Source organism: Lepidochelys kempii, chromosome 4 (assembly GCF_965140285.1).
Source record: "Lepidochelys kempii isolate rLepKem1 chromosome 4, rLepKem1.hap1, whole genome shotgun sequence".
NCBI classification, from domain to species: domain Eukaryota; kingdom Metazoa; phylum Chordata; order Testudines; family Cheloniidae; genus Lepidochelys; species Lepidochelys kempii.
In genome coordinates this window covers 40329213-40350595 of record NC_136383.1, presented here as the reverse complement: position 1 = coordinate 40350595, position 21383 = coordinate 40329213, and the positions used below count along the sequence as shown (strand labels likewise).

At 39.4% G+C, this 21383-nt stretch overlaps 1 protein-coding gene across 4 annotated transcripts in view; it reads right to left on the bottom strand.

Annotated features, from left to right (window-relative positions):
- The window catches only part of AFG2A (AAA ATPase AFG2A), a 312880-nt gene that overhangs the window by 259531 nt on the left and 31966 nt on the right, over positions 1–21383 (bottom strand). For all 4 annotated transcript variants that reach the window (XR_012158550.2, XM_073341065.2, XM_073341067.2 and 1 more), the window contains exon 10: positions 2416–2570. Coding sequence is in view for 3 of the 4 variants with exons in the window: in XM_073341065.2 (XP_073197166.1) it covers positions 2416–2570 (155 nt within the window). In the remaining variant the exon portion in view is untranslated. The remainder of the gene's footprint in view (positions 1–2415; positions 2571–21383) is intronic.

Below are 21383 nucleotides of genomic sequence, written 5' to 3'. Positions count from 1 at the left end.
ATAAGTAACATATCACAGTGCACCATGGCCTCAAGCCAGCTAATAAAGTCCTGGATGGAAAAATGGCCCAAGACCATGAACTGTAAATATTGTATTGAAAGGAGGTGAATGGGGAATAAAAAGAAGAACTTCTTATTGTATTTATAACTAATGTTGGTTCCAGTTCTTGTGAAGAACAAATAATTCCAGAGGTTTCCCAATAGATGTTCCAAGACTGGACAATCATACATCATGACCCCAAATAGTAAAGTATGCTAGGGCATAAATAGCCTAGAATATTGCTGGCACAAGATCATGGGCCCCAAATGACTCTGCAACTGAACCCATTTAGTTGCCAAGTACCTGGTTTGCACTCACAATCAAGTACGTAAGTATCCAAACAGGTGCAAGTGTAAGTGCAATTAATTGAATATGCAATTTTTCATCCCCTTTAATTGCAAGAGCAAGACTGTGCTTACAATTTGAGATTGAGATCTAGCTAAAAATCAGAATGTATGTTTCAAAAATATTCTAAAATATTGCACACACAAGGAGTCCCAATAAAGTCAATGAAGTTAAGCATTTGCTTAAGTCTTGACAGAACAAGCCCTATATCTGTAAAAGCCCAAGCCCTATATCTGTAAAAGCCCAAACTAGTGTACAACACTTTTTGTGTACTCATTTCAATAAAAAAATGTTTTGAAATAGCCGTTTAATGACTAAAGTTGTGGAAAAAGGGACTGAGACATAAGGAGGAAGGCACTGAGAAGAAGGAGAATTTAGACTCTAGTGATTAGGCCACTAGCTTGGGACACAGGAGACTTGGGTTCAATTCCCTGTTATGCCACAGACTTCCTGTGTGACCGAGGGCACATCATTTACTCTGTCTCTGTGCTTCAGTTATCTAGCTGTAAAATGGGGATAATAGTACCTCCTTACCTCACAGTATTATGAGGATAAATACATTCTGAGGCATTCAGATATTAGTATGGTAACGGGAGCTATTTAGGTATATGTAAGTGAAATAGACAGGGCCAGATTCTATTCTTGATTTCAGACGTATTAATCTTGAATAACTCTACTGTAAATGCAGAGTAATTCCACTGACTTCAATAGCATAACAAAGCCAGGTTTGGCCCATAGTGCAGAATACACAAACAGGCTACTAAATGAAGTGTAGCATTCACTTTTCTGACTACTTATTCCCATAGTTTGGAAATAACCACCTACTATGTGATTGAATTCCCTGTTGATTCATCTATGTTTTTGATTCATCTATTGCTATGTTGTTGATTGATTGTTGTCTATTGTTGATTCATCTATGTTATGATTCATCTATTGCTTTTAGTTTAAATTTTTTGACTTGGAGTTGATTTATATGCCCCCCTTTTTCTGGAATTTTCTTAATATAAAGCACAAATATTAATTTTGCCAATATTAACAAGATAGAAGGGGTATGTATCGCACATTTCCGTTTATCCATCCATTCACACACCACCTTCCCCTAGAAGCGAGTAGACAAGTTAATGCCTACAAATATTTTGATTATCAGAGTTAAGTAATTTGGTTTGGGGGGTTTTGTTTTAGTTTTTTTAGGCACATATTGTTTGTCTCAAACAACACAGGGCTTATTAGAACATTGTAGAATACCTATCTGGTTATCTCAGATAATCCTTGGCCTTGAAAGGCTTACAGTCCGCTCTTTTCAATGTAAGTTGAAAAATTTGTGACAGGAGGTGATAGATGTATATCTTTTCCAAAAAGTAACTAAGTTTTTCAGATGAACGAGTAGCATATTCACACACAGTTGTGCAGGCAAAGTGATCACTTTGGAAGTGATCACTGCTGACCAGTAATGACCCACACAGGAGGTCAAATTCTGCTCTTAATTAAACCTCTGCAATCTTGCTGAAGCCAGTGAGATTGCAGAAGTATGAGTGTCGGCAGAATTTGTCCCTATGCTTTCAGTGATTCAGATCTTGTTGAACTAGACAATTTATCAGCTATGCTCCATACAGTTACACAAACCTTTTCATAGCCTTGTTTCAATATATTTTGGTGGCAAATGCCAATGCTTTGTTTCTAATTGAATTGGTTGCTGCAATACTAGTGGCTCCGATGTACAGATCTAGTCAGTGCCTGTTTCAAGCTTACATTTTTGGGCTTTAATCAATTAACCTATTCAAATCTTGAGAATAGAGTATACAGTCAACAAGAGACACGGGTCCTCCTGCAGTGCCTACTTTTCATGCTGAACAAATACAAACAAAAAAACCAAATCTGACATGTCAAAAAAAAAAAATGATGCATAACATTTATTGGAGACCTCTATTTTCTAAAATGAACCTTTGCAGACAGGGCTCTTCGAAGTCCCACTATGACTTTACAGCACTCAGCTTTAACAATGTTTCTAGTGTTCTGTGGAACATGACTTACTTTTGGCACATCAATAGCCACCTCTCTCATGGCGCTGGGCCTGACATCATTCATCCCCTGCAGGAAGTCATTCAGAGTAATCATCACTGACCCAGCCACCTCGCTGTCTAACAGGTTAGCTTGTTCTCCCAATGTTCTCCGCAAAGCGCACAAACCTACAAAGAAAACCAAACACATGTTGACTTCATCCTGTTTCCCACAAATACAGAACGTACAACACATACAGGCACAAAAGTCTGCAGCACCGGCAAGGAAATTATCGTCAAACAGAACGTCCCAGCGTCAGGCTCTGGCTAGCTCAGAGAACACAACAGATATTTCTGATGAAGGGGAATGGGGATTTTATGACCACATATACACATAGAACAGATCAGCTCCAAAAAAGAGACTGAAATAGCCGTAATTCCCAGGAAAACCATTATAGGGTGGATAGGGGAGGTGACAAGAAAAACTAGTTTAGATAATTTTTATAGCCATTTTATAATGAGAAAAAATACAAATATCTAGCAAACATTACACAGGAACCACCAATTCATGTAAGATTGGCTGCCTTGTCTGTTCTCCTGCCAATACAGGATTGGGCCCCAAGTGCTCTCTTTACCTAATCTACTTCAATAGGATTTAAAATGATGAGATTTCTGCTACTTTCACTGAGAGCTTTCACGGTCTAATAAAACTACAGCATTAGGAGGTTTTTCTTCATGTTCAACCCATTTTCCACATGATTCTTCATATTGGCTTGAACTACCATGAATAATGCCTTTCCCTCCACCACGTTCACACCTTTCAAACAAACAAGCACTTCCCTGCTTCCCCTCTGTTTAGCCAAACCATTCATACAGCATTCCTACAGTCTTTCCCTATAACTCAGAAGCTCTGTTTTCCCCCCTTTTCTGATTTATCAATATCTTTCTGGGTACAGAAGCACCCACGGGGGCATGGATCAGCCTTCACGTCCTACTCCCCATCAGTACCTGGCCCAGGCCAAGGAAGCCAATGATCTAAATTTGGTGATGAATCATGGTCACGTGCCACCTGAGTCAAGTTGCACATATGCTAAGTAGTAGTAGTACCCAGAACTGAACACTATTATATAGGGGATCTCACCATTCCATATGGAGAGGGACTACCAACTCCTTTTCCTATGAAGGGACACGTTGCTATCCAAAAGCACCTTGGCTTTCCTTACCCTTCAGTTTGTTTCTTTCAAGCTTTACTCCCATTTTGTTCTTCCTGCCTCTATCTCCAAACTTGATTTATATACTATAAATTTTACTGTAGTAAAATAAATCTTGAAGGTAATAGAATTTAACTGATGTAGCTTACAAAAATATGTGGTACCAGTTTGACATAAATGAGCCAAGCAAACAGATACAAATATTTAAAAAAAAATTTCTATGCTTAACTGAACAAAATGTCAATTAATGCTGCAAGAAAACACAATAATGATAAGGGATAAGGTGTTTCTAAAATAAAAATGGCTTTACTATAAGAGGATCACTGTATATTTTCTATGGGAGCACTTATGAACTTGGACATACAAGATTTCTGACAATTACAGGAATTCTAAATTTCCTACAATATAAGTAATGTGTGAATAGATCTAATATCTCCCCTGTGGATCAGTACAGCTGGTGTATCTCTATTGAACTGCCAATTACTACAGAGCATGAACACCTGCGTTCAATACACAAGCTCTTTAATACAATAAAAAATGTTTGTAGTTCGGGTTTTACCCAAATGTGGAACATTTAGAACTAACAGGATACATAAATAAAAACATTCCATGAGGTCAAATAGGAAATTGCAAAGCTAGTTGCCAGAAGAGAAGTGAAAAATGCTACTGACTCACTTCAACATCACTAAAAGAATTTCAGAAGGGCTTTTTGTTTTGTTTGTTTGTGCTTGTTTCTTTTTCCTTTTTATCTCTTCTTCTATTATTATTTTTAAAAAGAACTATTACATAACAGGACATCATTTCAATCACACAAATTTGTAATTTCACAGCCACGTGTGCAAGCAAAAAAACAACCAACCACCACCAAATAGGTTAATCACACTATGTTATTGCAGTTATACAATTGATGAGTTTTTGTTTTAGTTTCAGTTTTTTAATCCTATGTTTTGCATTTGATCCTAAGCATTTACGATGACTATTCACAAGGCATCAGTGATTTAAAATAAATGAATAAATCACAGCTTCAGAGAAAGTTATGTCATAAAAGAAAGGAAATAATTGATCCAGATCTCTGTTCTTCATTTATAAATATCCTTTCCATCAGCTACACATTTTACCACAAAAGACCATTTGATGAAGTTTGTAACTATATCACAGCTATCTTTTTCATTTTTAAAGGGATAACTCAATTTTTAGTCATAACATAAAAATGTCCAAAGGGAACACCATTCTTCTGTATGGCCACTGCCAGTGTAAAGTCAAGCTCTGCCCGTGCTGTTAACCATACCGGAGTGAAGTTTCAGTGATCAGTAGTGTGTTTGAAATGCAGCAGCTCTGATCCAGAACAGGGAGAAAAAGGTCACAGCTCTCCAAACAAAGCCTGAATTCATTAAAGCATGTGTGTGTACCTGCCAACATGCAGGTCAATATTTAATTGAAACAATGTTTTACATTTAAACAATAATAAAAAACAGATTGAAAATGAGAGCATGATTCTTCCTGTTTCCTCTTGTTATCATAATCATTCTTTCCTGCCCTTCCCACTGACTCCTGCCCAAAGTGGGTGGGAGGGGGAGAAGAGAAAGAGACTTATTAACTAGGGAAGAATACAGTGAATGGCCTTCCAGGACTGAAAAAACACGTCCCAACTTTGAGCCATGGAAAACATGCATTTAAAGTAAGGAAATCTAAGGTAATATACACTGCTAGAAACTTTTTGCAAAATACCCCCACAGTGGTACCCGCAAGTTTCTTGCTATGGAGATATAAAGTTTCGAACTCTTAATCCATGCAATTTTAAATATTGTATCCCAGAAAATAGTGAACAACATTCATATTTAATATGCAAACTAGATACCATTAACCTGGGTCTGAATAGAGACTGGGAGTGGCTGGGTCATTGCACATATTGAATCTATTTCCCTATGTTAAGTATCCTCATACCTTCTTGTAAGCTGTCTACATGGGTCATCTTGATTATCACTACAAACCTTTTTTTCTCCTGCTCATAATAGCTCATCTTAATTAATTAGCCTCTTACCATTTGTATGGCAACTTCCACCTTCTCTGTATGTATATATCTATACATCCTCTTACTGTATGTTCCATTCTATGCATCCGATGAAGAGGGCTGTAGCCCACAACAGCTTATGCTCTAATAAATTTGTTAGTCTCTAAGGTGCCACAAGTACTCCTGTTCTTTTTTATTCAATATTTTCTCATCCGAAAGACCCATTTGGTCTCTGCAGATGAGCCTCTTCATAGGATTTGTCTAGCCCAGGGGTTCTCAAACTTCATTGTACCGCAACCCCATTCTGACAAAAAAATTACTATACAACTCCAGGATGGTGGACGGAAGCCTAAGCCTGCCCAAGCCCTGACACCCCAGGTGGAGGGGCCAAAGCCCCAGTGCCCGGGGGGAGAGGAGCCGAAGCCCAAGGGCTTCGGTCCCAGGCAGGGGGCCTATAATCTCAGCCCCACTTCCCAAGGCTTAAGCTCTCAGGCTTCGACCCCAGACAGAGGGGATTGGGCTTTGGCCCCATGCCCCAGTAAACCTAAGCCAGCCCAGGCAAACCCATTAAAATGGGGTCCTGACCCACAGTTTGAGAACCGCTGGTCTCACCTGTTTTGAGTCAGATATATATATAGATATATATATAGATATAATCCTGTATTGTAAACTGGCTCTGAGAGCACATTTATGTATCAATTTGACTTGACCCTATTCAGACATCATCAACTTTCAGTGGATTAATGAGTAGTCAGATTTTATTAATTCTGACTAATTAGGTGCCATTCCTGCAGCCCGCTCATAGACCCGTAACCCTTACTCATGTGAGTAGTCCTGATGAAATAACAAAAAATAAAAACACAACAAAATTGAGTTAGCTTTCCAGGTAGTTAACAGGACTACTTGCACAAGTAAGAGATACCTATTTTGAATAAGGGTTGCAGGATTGGTCCACAGCACTGTACTCTATGCACAGTAGGGACTTAACTAGGTGGACATAAAGAGTATATTCCATGGAGAAGAACACTGCTTCTCAAGCTCGGCATAAATGGAAAACTCTGAAATAAACTAAAAGAAACAAAAAACATGAGTGTATGATATTCATCATAAAAAACAATGGAAAAAAACAAACAGTTCGTTCCACTCCCCAGCATTGCGTGTTATCCCTCACAAATTCATCCTGTCTCTAAGGACAGAGGAAACAAGCGGGTTGTACAATTTGTCATAGTACAGCTGCTTTCTTTTCCGTCCCTTACAAACTATGATGCAAGTAGCATTGTTTACCCTTAAGGTATTCTGGTTCATAGCTATGGTTAGATGTCTGCACATTACGATTGCACGTAGACAAGTGTAAGAATAATTACTCCCATATAGCTAAATTTTGTCAGAGTCTACGCTTATTACACACTAACACAGAAAACAGAAATTATGCACGACATGAATACCCAACACATGCGTACTATAGGTTTGACAGACTGAGTATACACAATATTGTTAGGATATACATATTCAGGCCTGTCTGTAAAGGCCTATACTCTAAGAACTTAGGTGTATTCTTATCACTTGGCTAGTTATAGAGGTATAAAAGAAAGAATCAAAATCACTGTCTGCCAGTGTAAGAGCCTTCTCTTAATGTGACAGTCTGAGGCCCTGTTCTTAGGCTAAGGCCTTTGGCTAAGCAACAGAGGCAGCCATAAGCTGGGAAGTGACCGGTCACCTCCTCACATTCCAAATTAGTCACACTGAAATAAGGTGCTATTGGGCTGTTAGGAATACAATCCTGTCCTGATAATGCCTGTCGCCTCCAGAGAAAAGGAAGTGCCTAGAAGATGTAAAAGGAAACTTAGTTTGATAGCATCCTGTCTGACAAGAACTCACTTATCAATAGCTGGAATGTGAAATCCTCATTTCTGTGTTTGTTCTATCACTGTAGTCCCCATTTCCCCACTGTTTGTTTGTATAATCTCTGTCTGGTTCTGTGATTGTTTCTGTCTGCTGTATAATTAATTTTTCTGGGTGTAAACTAATTAAGGTGGTGGGGTATAATTGGTTAAATAATCATGTTACAATATGTTAGGATTGGTTAGTTAAATTTCAGTAAAATGATTGGTTAAGGTATAGCTAGGCTGAACTCAAGTTTTACTATATAGTCTGCAGTCAATCAGAAAATGGGTGGCTGGGAAATAGGAATCATGTTTTGCTAAAGGGGGAAATGGGAACAGGGAATGGGGGTGGGGAAATTGGAATCATGTTTAGCTAAAGGGGGAAATGGGAACAGGGACACAGATAAGCCTCTGTGGTGTCAGAGCTGGGAAGGGGGACATTAAGGAAGGAAATTGGAATCATGCTTGCTGGAAGTTCACCCCAATAAACATCAAATTGTTTGCATCTTTGGACTTCGGGTATTGTTGCTCTCTGTTCATGCGACAAGGACCAGGGAAGTAAGTGGGTGAAGGAATAAGCCCCCTAACAAATATATGTGGAAATGGATGTGACGAAGTATATTTATCTTACTCCTTTGACTGCCTAACTTCCAGTTTTCCATTATCCTATCTCCCCTAGGCTTGTTCTAACATTCCAAATTCACAAATATTAAGGTCAGAAGGGACCATTATGATCATCTAGTCTGACCTCCACAACGCAGGCCACAGAATCTCAACCACCCACTCCTGCGATAAACCTCTCACCTATGTCTGAGCTATTGAAGTCCTCAAATCGTGGTTTAAAGACTTCAAGGTGCAGAGAATCCTCCAGCAAGTGACCCGTGCCCCATGCTACAGAGGAAGGCGAAAAACCTCCAGGGCCTCTGCCGTGGAGGAAAATTCCTTCCCACCCCCAAATATGGCGATCAGCTGAACCCTGAGCATATGGGCAAGACTCACCAAATCCAAGAATGGCTTCAAACAATAGTAATTTTAATTTTAAGTCAACTTGAAAAATAAGTGTTTCTTCTTTCCCTACCATTTTGAAGTTTCCCTACAGATCCGATGAAGTGAGCTGTAGCTCACGAAAGCTTATGCTCAAATAAATTTGTTAGTCTCTAAAGTGCCAATAATACTCCTTTTCTTTTTGCTAATACAGACTAACACGGCTGCTACTCTGAAACCTATCTTAACAGAGGGAGATTGTATCTGTGAGACACTCTCTCCTATTCACAATCACACAGACAACCTTTCATCCAATTTTCAAATCTAGCAACCACCTTCCCTCCATTCCATGATCATGTAACATTCACGTGACAACTACAGCACTTGCTGATATGAAAAAAAAAAAACACAAGGAAGTATTTTATGCATTTTTAGCTGTCTTTACTGCAATTTAGCAGCTGGAAACAAAAAGAGGAAAGGCAGCACCAGGTGGCCATCAGCTAGTGTTCCACAGACCACAGTGCTGGGACAACTGACTACACCACCACAGATTCAACAAGTTTAGATGAATTCTTTAATTTGCATCTTTTAAAAGTATATCATCCAAGGAATTTTTTTTAAATGCCACCATGTGGACAACTAAGGTGACAAATTCATAGGAGGAGAAATATCCACATGAAAGTGTTATAGGTTTTAACTTAATCTCTAATCATAAATGCACACCCAATTTAGAGATTGTGTTTATTACAAAAGCACAAACCACATTTTACTTTTGAAACCATATTCTATAATCTGCATTAACTTCCAAAGTTATATGGAAAAATCTCTGAAGAACTTTTATGTACTGTTTGCACAGGAATGATAATACCCTTAAATCCCCTGTAACCATAATATTGCAAGTTCACTCAGCTAACCTGAGCACTAATCTACTGTAGGGATTGTGTACACAATTTATAGTCCTTCATGAATAGTCTGACATTTGCTGGAACATGTCTACAGAACTGAGCAGAAGCTGGTGGGAGGTACAACAGGGGGAAGGCGGGGAGGAGAAGGAATTGCATTTCCAAAAGTTCTGGCACACAGGAAATAATTTGCTCCCAGATGAGACTATACAACCACAACTTATAGCAAAACTAAAAACTAGAATAAAATAAAAATACGATACCATAGCTCCTTTATTTCCAAACCACTCAAGTCTAAGACACCTTGCTTAAGGTTAGCCATATGTTCACAGTAAGAAAGAAAAAGGCTGCCCATTATCCTGACAGTTTAATGGCAAAGACAGGGTCAGAGGCAAAACTTTAGTGTAACTGTTGCTAATAAATTCTGCAAATCAGAATGAAGTTAAGAAAAGTTTATAAGGAAATGCCACATTCTTATCTAACAGATCTGCTTCATAATCTTACCTGCTTATTTTACACACAAATACACAGAGTTACAGTTTTTTCACTCCTGCAGAGCTAATAGGCATACATGTGTGAGCCAGACTCTTCTCTGGCTTGAGCATCATCAGAATTTTTAGCTAAATTCCAACTGCAGACTTTTTTTTAAAAAAAAAAAACTGTAGCTGAATTAAGCCAAAGAGAACCCAGCTTGACTTTCAAATCTCAGGTTGAGTTTGCAATGCTGGCAGTTAAAATGTACTCTTGAAAAGTAAAGAGAGTCTTTATCTGGAACTCCAACAGTCAATAATATGGAACCTTCATAGCACCTTTTTTACACACCACATTTCAGAAGTAGCTGCATTTTAAATTATGGATATTTTAAATTTAGAATAGCAGCTGTGTTAGTCTGTTCAGTGCCAGTTACTGAAGAATTCATTCTTATCTCAGACATTGACAGCCTGGCCCCACCAAAGCCAAAGCTCCCACAGACTTCAATATGGCCAGGATTTCACCTCAAAAATCTTTTAATATATATTACACATACATACATACATACATACATACACACACACCCCTACATTTGTACAATTTATATCTGAAACTGGACAATGAATCAGAGTTGAAAGACGAAAAATGAAATTAATTTCAGAGAGGTTGGTGCATTTCAGTTCAGTGGGAATCTATATTATTGTTACCTACAGTATGTAAACAGATAAACCAACTTGCAGACACAGAATTAGAAGAAAACTAAATAGAGAAATGTCAGCCAAAATTCAGAGATTTAGATCTAAAAACATAACTGGACTAATGTGTGTGCAATTAAATGTAATGTTGAAAAACAAAATGCTTCGAATTAATTACAGATATGTGGTACATAAGAGGAAAATGGTGGATGAAATAAAGCAGGAAGTACCATGACAAAATAAAAGACCTCACTAGAGGTTTCTCAAAAATCTGAAATGTCATTTTAAACAAGTAATATATTGATATTGCAAATTCAAAACCCTAAATAAATTCAGCCCGGAAGCCTAGAGGTAGAAAAACCACTCTTCTATACAAGGGATGCCAATCTGAGATTTGGTACTTTGTCTCTTTGGTAAGTTACTGGCAGGTGGTTAGAGGGCTACTAACGCAGCCATTGAAAGAAGGAAGATTTCAATTCATATCTGTAATAACTCAGTAGCAACATTGGTTGCGCTAAAGGTTGCTGTGACTAACCTACTCTAGCTGGAAGGATGGGTTGAACCCCATTATGAAGGTCTTAAGTGGGTAGGGAGCAAAGAAAGGAAAATTCAAGAGAGTGGAGAGGATCCCTTGGGCTCCAGACACACCACACTGGAGAGGAGAAAAGACTTTTAAATATGCAGAATACATGCACATTTCACAGATGCTAAGTGGGACAAGCAAACCTGGCTCACTATACAGAATATTGTATCCCAGCAAGGCAAAGATTTGCTTATACCTGAGCTTCAGAGATTTAAGGGAGGAAAGTGAATTAGTGCTCAGACATTTTGAAGTCAACACAAGGGGCCAGATGCTTAGACCTAGTTAAGCCCGCCTTGCTTGTTTCAAAGTTGCCCTAAACAGGCCGCTGAGGATTCCTTCAGCAAGGGAAAATCCTTGGCAAGCATAAACCCTGACAGTTCACCTTTCACTATGACCATTGTAGTCTCCCTTTTAACCAATTCCTTATCCACCTTTCAGTTCTCATATTACTCACGTCTTCTCCAATTTAACTAATAGTTTCCCATGTGGAACTGTATCAAATGCATTACTGAAATCCAGATAGATTAATTAGATCTACTGTCTTTCCTTTCTCTAAAAAAATCCATTATCTTCTCAAAGAAGGAGATCAGGTTGGTCCGGCACGTCTACCTTTTATAAAGCCATTGGTGTATTTTTTCCCCCAATTACCATTTACTTGTGTCCCCTTAACTACTTTCCCTTTCAAAATTTGTTCCAAGAACGTGCATACAGTTGAGGTCAAACTAACAGGACTGTAGTTTCCTGGATCACGTTTTTTCCCCCTTCCTTTAAAACAGAAACCATTTTAGCAATTCTCTAGCCATAGGGTACGACCCCCAAGTTTACAGATTCATTACAAATCCTTGTGATTGGGTTTGCGGTTTCATCTGCCAGTTCCTTTAATATTCTTGGATGGAGATTATCCAGGCCCCCAATTTAGTCCCACTAAACTGTTTGAATTTGACTTCCATCTCTGATGGGGTAATTTCTACTTCCGTATACTCATTCCCATTAGCCACCCTACCAGGCTCTTCATTACCCTTATTATAAACTGAGAAAACGTATTTTTTTAGGTGTTGGGCCATGCCTATATTATCTTTAATCCCCACCCCATCCTCAATGCTTAGCGGTCCTACTTCTTCTTTCATAGATTCATAGACTTTAAGGTCAGAAGGGACCATTATGATCATCTAGTCTGACCTCCTGCACAATGCAGGCCACAGAATCTCACCCACCCACTCCTGCGATAAACCTCTCACGTATGACTGAGCTATTGAAGTCCACAAATCATGGTTTAAAGACTTGAAGGAGCAGAGAATCCTCCAGCAAGTGACCAGGGCCTCATGCTACAGAGGAAGGCGAAAAACCTCCAGGGCCTCTTCCAATCTGCCCTGGAGGAAAATTCCTTCCCAACCCCAAATATGGCAATCAGCTGAACCCTGAGCATATGGGCAAGATTCACCAGACAGATATCCAGGAAAGAATTCTCTGTGGTAACTCAGATCGCACCCCATCTAACATCCTATCACAGGCCATTGAGCCTATTTACCATGAATATTTAAAGATCAATTAATTGCCAGAATCTTATTATCCCATCATACCATCTCCTCCATAAACTTATTGAGCTTAATCTTAAAGCCAGATAGGTTTTTCGCCTCCACTGCTCCCTTGGAAGGCTATTCCAAAACTTCACTCCTCTGATGGTTGGAAACCTTCGTCTAATTTCAAGTCTAAACTTCCCGATGACCAGTTTATATCCATTTGTTCTTGTGTCCACATTGGTACTGAGCTTAAATAATTCTTCTCCCTCCGTGATATTTATCCCTCCGATATATTTATAGAGAGCAATCATATCTCCCCTCAACCTTCTTTTAGTTAGGCTAAACAAGCCAAGCTCCTTGAGTCTCCTTTCATAAGACAGGATTTCCATTCCTCAGGTCATCCTAGTAGCCTTTCTCTGTACCTGTTCCAGTTTGACTTCATCCTTCTTAAACATGGGAGACCAGAACTGCACACAGTATTCCAGGTGAGATCTCACCAGTGCCTTGTATAATGGTACTAAAACCTCCTTATCTCTACTGGAAATACCTCGCCTAACGCATCCCAAGATCACATTAGCTTTTTTCACGGCCATATCACATTGGCAGCTCATAGTCATCCTATGATCAACCAATACTCCAAGGTCCTTTTCCTCCTCCGTTACTTCTAATTGATGCATCCCCAGCTTATAACTAAAATTCTTGTTATTAATTCCTAAATGCATGACCTGACACTTCTCACTATTAAATTTCATCCTATTACTATTACTCCAGTTTACAAGGTCATCCAGATCTTCCTGTAGGATATCCCGGTCTCTCTCTTAATTGGCAATATCTCCTAGCTTTGTAACATCCGCAAACTTTATTAGCACACTCCCACTTTTTGTGCCAAGGTCAGTCATAAAAAGATTGAATAAGATTGGTCCCAAAACCGATCCCTGAGGAGCTCCACTGGTAACCTCCCTCCAGCCTGACAGTTCACCTTTCAGTATGATGCGCTGTAGTCTCCCTGTTAATCAATTCCTTATCCACCTTTCAATTTTCATATTGATCCCCATCTTTTCCAATTTAACTAATAATTCCTCATGTGGAACCATATCAAATGCCTTACTGAAATCTAGGTAAATTAGATCCACTGCGTTTCCTTTGTCTAAAAAAATCTGTTACTTTCTCAAAGAAGGAGATCAGGTTGGTTTGGCACAACCTACCTTTTGTAAAACCATTTTGTATTTTGTCCCATTTACCACTGACCTCAATGTCCTTAACTACTTTCTCCTTCAAAATTTTTTCCAAGACTTTGCATACTACAGATGTCAAACTAACAGGCCTGTAGTTACCCAGATCACTTTTTTTTTTTTCCTTTCTTAAAAATAGGAATGTTAGCAATTCTCCAACCATACGGTACAACCCCTGAGTTTACAGATGCATTAAAAATTCTTGCTTATGGGCTTGCAACTTCATGTGCCAGTTCCTTTAATATTCTTGGATGAAGATTATCTGGGCCCCCTGATTTAGTCCCATTAAGCTGTTTGAGTTTTGCTTCTACCTCAGATATGGTAATATCTACCTCCATATCCTCATTCCCATTTATCATGCTACCATTATCCCTAAAATCCTCATGAGCCTTATTAAAGGCTGAGGCAAAGTATTTGTTCAGATATTGGGCCATGCCTAGATTATCCTTAACCTTCACTCCATCCTCAGTGTTTTAGCGGTCCCACTTCTTCTTTCTTTGTTTTCTTCTTATTTATATGGCTATAGAACCTTTTACTATTGGTTTTAATTCCCTTTGCAAGGTCCATCTCTCCTTGACTTTTAGCCTGTCTCACTTTATCCCCACATGTTCTGACCTCAATAAGGTAGCTTTCCTTGCTGATACCTCCCATCTTCCACTCCCTGTATGCTTTCTGCTTTTTCGTAATCACCTCTCTGAGATGCTTGCTCATCCAGCTTGGTCTACAACTCCTGCCTATGAATTTTTTCCCCTTTCTTGGGATGCAGGCTTCCGATAGCTTCTGCAGCTTTGACTTAAAGTAATCCCAGGCCTCCTCTGCCTTTAGATCCATAAATTCTTCAATCCAATCCACTTCCGTTACTAATTTCCTTAATTTTTGAAAGTCAGCCCTTTTGAAATCAAAAACCCTAGTCACAGATTTATTTTTGTTTGTCCTTCCATTCAGTTTGAACTGAATTAGCTCATGATCACTTGAACCAAATTTATCCCCTACAACCACTTCTTCTATGGGGTCCTCACTACTCACCAAAACCAAATTTAAAATGGCATCCCCTCTAGCTGGTTCAGCAACTACTTGCTGAAGGAATCCATCAGCTATCGCATCTAGGAAAATCTGAGCCCTGTTATTATTACTAGCACTCGTCCTCCAGTCTATATCTGGGAAGTTAAAGTCTCCCATGATCACGCAGTTTCCATTAGTATTTACTTCATTAAAAACATTAAAAGAGGGCTCTATCCATATCCAAATTAGATCCTGGCAGTCTATAGCACACCCCAAACATTATCCTCAGGGAGGCTCTAGTAGTTTTCTTCCCCAAAGTGATTTTTGCCCAGGCGGACTCTGTCTTATCCATTCCATCGCTTCTTATTTCTTTACATTCTACCTCATCATTGATATACAATGCTACTCCACCACCTTTACCTTTATTTCTGTCTTTCCGAAACAGCACAGACCCTTCAATGCCTGTAGTCCAGTCATGACGACTATTCCACCATGTTTCTGTTATTCCTATGATATCTGGTTTCACTTCCTGCACCAGTAGCTCTAGTTCCTCCATTTTGTTACCTAGGCTCCTCGCATTGGTGTACAAACATCTTAATTTTTGCTCTTTGGCCTCGCTCACATTCTGTACCCGATTAGGCACAGTCATTCTACAGCCAGTATGACCTACTAGACTGGTATCCACACTGCCCCTTCCTCCTTATGTCCATTCTCCTACCCAACGCTGTGTCCTTTCTTACTTTGTTTTCTTTCCTCTCAATGCTAAAATCCGGCGTGGAGATTACCTGGACATCTCCCAACCTTGTTTTCCTTATTTTCTTTTTATTTGTATGGCTATAGAAGCTTTTACTACTTTTAATTCCTTTGCAAGGTTCAACTCGCTTGGCTTTTGGCATTTCTCACTTTATCCCTATACCTTCTGAGCTCCAAGAGGTAGATTTCTTTGCTGATCCATCCCATCTTCCATTCTTTGTAGCTTTCTGCTTTCTCTTAATCACCTGTTTGAGATGGTTACTCATCTAGCTTGGTCTGAAACCCTTCCCTGCAATTTTTTTCCCCTTGCTTGGGATGCAGGCTTGAGATAGCTTCTGCAACTTTTGACTTAAAGTAATTCCAAGCCTCCTCCACATTCAGATCCTTGAGTTCTTCAGACCAGTCCACTTCCCTAACTAAATTCCCTTAAATTTTTTAAGTTTGCCCCTTTGAAATCAAGGACCCTAGTTGCAGATCTATTTTTGTTTATCCTTCCATTTAGTTTAAACTGAATTAGCTCATGATCAATTGAACCAAGGTTGTCCCCTACAACCAGTTCTTCTATGAGGTCATTACTACTCATCAATAACAAATTTAAAATATCACCACGTCTTGTTGGTTCAACAATTATTTGGTGAAGAAATCTGTCAGCTATCACATCCAGGAAAACCTGGCCTCTATTATTATTATTAGCACATGTCCTCCAATCTATATCATATATATCATGGAGTTACAGACAGATTCATTTACTCCAACATTGCATAGAGTCTCTGAATCAAGTTGCAACTGAACTGATGCAAGCTGCGACATTCTACACCCACATTCGTTACCTTGTTTTGGGGTGTGTGACAATTGGGCTTACCAATTTACCCTAATTGTGATCACAACTGTAAAAAGTGAGTACGTTGATAAGATGTCACAATAACCTATAACAACAAATGCTGATGGGAAAAGATAGGGAAAGGAGACAAAAAGACTGAATTAGTCCAAATAAAAAGGCTTCCTGCTATAACTCAAGGACTGTGTTAACATCATGCCTAGTAAACCAGAAATCAGTGAACCAAAATTGGTGGGTGAGAAACCAGGAATAATTGGTGGGGAAAATAATGAGGGGATAGGCTATTCTGCCCACCACTTTCTTTGTGGGTTCTTAAAGAGAAAAACGGGGGAGAATAATTGGCTACTAGAGCAAGCTTCACCGTCATGGCTGCCACTCACACTGTCTCCTGGCAGCCCAGGCCATCGTCATCCTGATCATCAGATATGTCCAGACCAGATCAGGCTGGAAAAGGGAGTCAGATGACATCCCCACCTCTCCTGGCTCTAGCTGAATCCCAGTCATCATTTGGGAGGAAACAGGATCAGACTAAGACCAGCAGCACAACAGCTCCAGCCCGTCTCAGCTCACTTCTCTTTTCCCCAAAAGGTCAGTTATTACCATTTTTAATGCCATCTAAGAGACTGCCAAACAAGGGACATTTTCCTTCTAAAAGCTCTCTCCAGCTAAAGGGAAAGGGAGCAAGGGACGTTATCAAAATGAAAGCCTTACTTAATACTTCACATTTCAAATGGTTTCACTCTTTTTTTTTTCTTTCTTTTTATCTTTGGTTAAAAGGATTTTAAACGGTGTGTTTGCCACTGCACTAAGCAAGCGGAGGTCTCTGTATACAAACCCATACCTTGTTTAATACTGTTTAATGCTGAACACTGACTGGGTTATGTTAACATCTTTAGCCCATCTATTCCATCCAGATTAATGCAACAGGGGATGCACACTGCGCTATGTCCAAAAACACTGTGTGGGGATTACACAATTTTCCCCAAAGCACATCGTGAAGAGTACTGTCACTGTAGCAGAGGCACTGCATGACTCCCTCACTAAGGAATATGCTTTTCAAAAGAGTAACTTAAAATTTCAACTACTGCATTAATTACTATAAAAAAAAGTGAATAGAACAAGTATATCGAGAATTTAGGATTACATTAAGTTACATGTTTATAGTCTTCCTTTTGTATACAGGGTCTGATCCAAAATCCATTTAAGTCAATTGACAGGCTACCATTGACTTCAATAGGCTTTGGATCAGGCAGACGGTTTCTATATCTGCATATGTTCTTTGATCACTGAGGGACCGTGTAGCATATCTTGTGGCAAATGCAAGGAAACCCTGAGACTAAACTCCCAGGGTCTTTTCCTAGCTCTTCCAATGTGTGAACGAAGCAAATTACAAACTCCATGACTTATTTTCCTTGTACATAAAATGATAATGTTTGCCTACCTGAAAGGGGTACTGTGATGCTTAATCAGAGTTTGTAGAGGAGTTTGTGATAATTGGAAGAAAATATGAACTATATTTTTGTGCATATACATTTTATTTTTTGCTCATATAAATATGAGTAGGCAAGCATGAGAAATTGACCAAGACAAAGACATGCATAGGGCTTAAATAAATTACTCAGCATTCAACCCACAACTATACACAACACAGAAATTTAGAATTCCAATGTGCAACTACTTGAAAATTAGTTTCGGATACAAAAGTTTTAAGTTAAGTGATTATTAGAAAAGTTTTACAAAAATAGTCAGTTCCAATAGCCCTGGCTGGAATAAGCACTGTACCATCCACAGAACAGAATTCACTGTATTGCACGTAACTAGAACCGGACACTGAAATAAAAAAAAAAAAATCAAAACCTTACAAAAATATACATTATAATACATTTGGGCTTTTATGCCCTCTCCACTCTAAACAAGTATACCAATCAAAACTCCATTTACTGTCTTAAAGAATACGGATTTTGTCTAAAGCAGAGTATTTGTTATCCTGAAATCTGCCACTACATACAGTGGGCCAGGTTCTGATACTGTTAGCCATGTTGGTTGCCATCTTATTCCATAAATGGTCCCATTAAAGTCAATGGAGCCACTTTATCACAGAAGAGCCTTACTTTATCTGTTGTGCTAGGCTCTGCACATATACAGAACAAAAAAGAAGGTCCCTGACCCAAGAGCTTACAATCTACTTAAGGTAGTATTCATCAGGCATGAAGGTGTCAGAATCTGGCCCATAACAAATAAAGTGTGTGTGAGGGGGTGGTTAAATAGGAAGTCTTGGAAAAACTAAAAACAGTTTCAACTAATTAGTAATTCTGAAAGTAATTCTGCCTGTTCCTCTGTTAGACAAAGACAGACAGACAGACAGACAAGTAATTCCACAGACAAATGTAAGGTCAACACATTCCATCCAGTCTTAAATATGCTCCCTCTAGCCACACTTTAATATGCAGATGTAACCATTTCTGCATAGAAGCAATCACTCTGAATTAGCATTCTTAAAAACAATCCAAAAACATATGTTACAGCCTGAGCCAACAAAAAGCCATTCTGCTTAGTTTGTGTGTGCGCGCGTGCAAAGCAAGCATGCATTTGTACACAACCTGTTAGGAGAGCAAATTATGTTTGCTTCACTTTAAAAAATAAAGATCTGGGGCTCGTGATTTTATTTGGAAATTACATGACATTAGAGTGATTTAAAACACTCATGAGCCCTGAAGAAGGTACCAAGATTCACTTGATACCATTACCCAGTAAATTAATGAGTGTATAAAGTATTATGTAAGCAGAAGTCATCCTCCTTTCAATATAACATTACTATCTACCCTGCAGAAATGTACATTCAAATAAAGGGGTTGGAAGTGGGGTGGTGGGGAAGGGAAAGGAGAGTAAAAGATCGGAGAGAGAGAATTTTTGGGCCTCAGTTATTACAATCCAATAATAAATTTGTAGTTTTACCTCTACATCACATCTGGATTACATCACTTAAAAGTATCAGAATTCTATGTTCTGTCATTTCTGAATAAATGTGTCTTCCACTTTTTCATACAGATTCAGTTTTGTTTTTGATGTCCTAACTCCATATAACCCCAGAAGAAGGTACAGGACCCTATAAAGATAAATAGGTTTGCAACATTTCCACCTCCCCACATGACCATCTCTGGATGTACACGTGGCTGCACTACTCAGTAATAACTTATTTGCAGCTGCCCAATGTTATCTTCTGCAGTGTTAAAACAAAATCTTCAGGCAGAAAGAATACGCTCCTTCCATTTTTATAAGTGATCAAAACAGCCAGTGTGGCAACTGGCGATGTCTCTCTAAAATCCAACTTTGCAATCTATTTAAAAAAAAACAACAACACTCCATCACCCTGGTAATTTATTCACATTAACAAAATTAAGCTTTCAAGTGCACACCACTCATATACATACTACATTTATTTAACAATGTAAACCAGGCAAAATATTTGCAATAACTAACATTTATATTAGCAATGGGCCCAAAACAGAACACCAGGCCCAACACCCCCAGGGAAGTTCAGATTTCATAGACTCATAGAATCTCAGGGTTGGAAGGGACCCCTGAAGGTCATCTAGTCCAACCCCCTGCTCGAAGCAGGACCAATTCCCAGTTAAACCATCCCAGCCAGGGCTTTGTCAAGCCTGACCTTAAAAACCTCTAAGGAAGGAGATTCTACCACCTCCCTAGGTAATGCATTCCACTGTTTCACCACCCTCTTAGTGAAAAAGTTTTTCCTAATATCCAATCTAAACCTCCCCCACTGCAACTTGAGACCATTACTCCTCGTTCTGTCATCTGCTACCATTGAGAACAGTCTAGAGCCATCCTCTTTGGAACCCCCTTTCAGGTAGTTGAAAGCAGCAGTCAAATCCCCCCTCATTCTTCTCTTCTGCAGGCTAAACAATCCCAGCTCCCTCAGCCTCTCCTCATAACTCATGTGTTCTAGACCCCTAATCATTTTTGTTGCCCTTCGCTGGACTCTCTCCAATTTATCCACATCCTTCTTGTAGTGTGGGGCCCAAAACTGGACACAGTACTCCAGATGAGGCCTCACCAATGTCGAATAGAGGGGAACGATCACGTCCCTCGATCTGCTCGCTATGCCCCTACTTATACATCCCAAAATGCCATTGGCCTTCTTGGCAACAAGGGCACACTGCTGACTCATATCCAGCTTCTCGTCCACTGTCACCCCTAGGTCCTTTTCCGCAGAACTGCTGCCTAGCCATTCGGTCCTTAGTCTGTAGCGGTGCATTGGATTCTTCCATCCTAAGTGCAGGACCCTGCACTTATCCTTATTGAACCTCATCAGATTTCTTTTGGCCCAATCCTCCAATTTGTCTAGGTCCTTCTGTATCCTATCCCTCCCCTCCAGCGTATCTACCACTCCTCCCAGTTTAGTATCATCCGCAAATTTGCTGAGAGTGCAATCCACACCATCCTCCAGATCATTTATGAAGATATTGAACAAAACCGGCCCCAGGACCGACCCTTGGGGCACTCCACTTGATACCGGCTGCCAACTAGACATGGAGCCATTGATCACTATCTTTGTATCTGAACTTCATGGCTCAGGCCATCTCTCATTCACATCATTATTTGGACTGTAGAATCTTTATTACAGATTACAAAGAAGAGAAAAGAAGAAAAAAATACAGCTCAGCTTTCAGATCTCATACTTTGAGTTTGCCAGGCTAAAAACTGAGGGAGACGGGAGCATATTTTTACTTGGACATTTGACCTGGATTCTCTAAGAGAAAATAAAGGCGGAACCACACTGCCATTTTTACCATAACTTCTCCAAGCAGAGCACCAGATGGCACTGATGTGCTCCAAAAGGGACTCCAATACAGTCCGACACCACCTGTAAAATGGTTGGTGCAACACCTAGCCGCA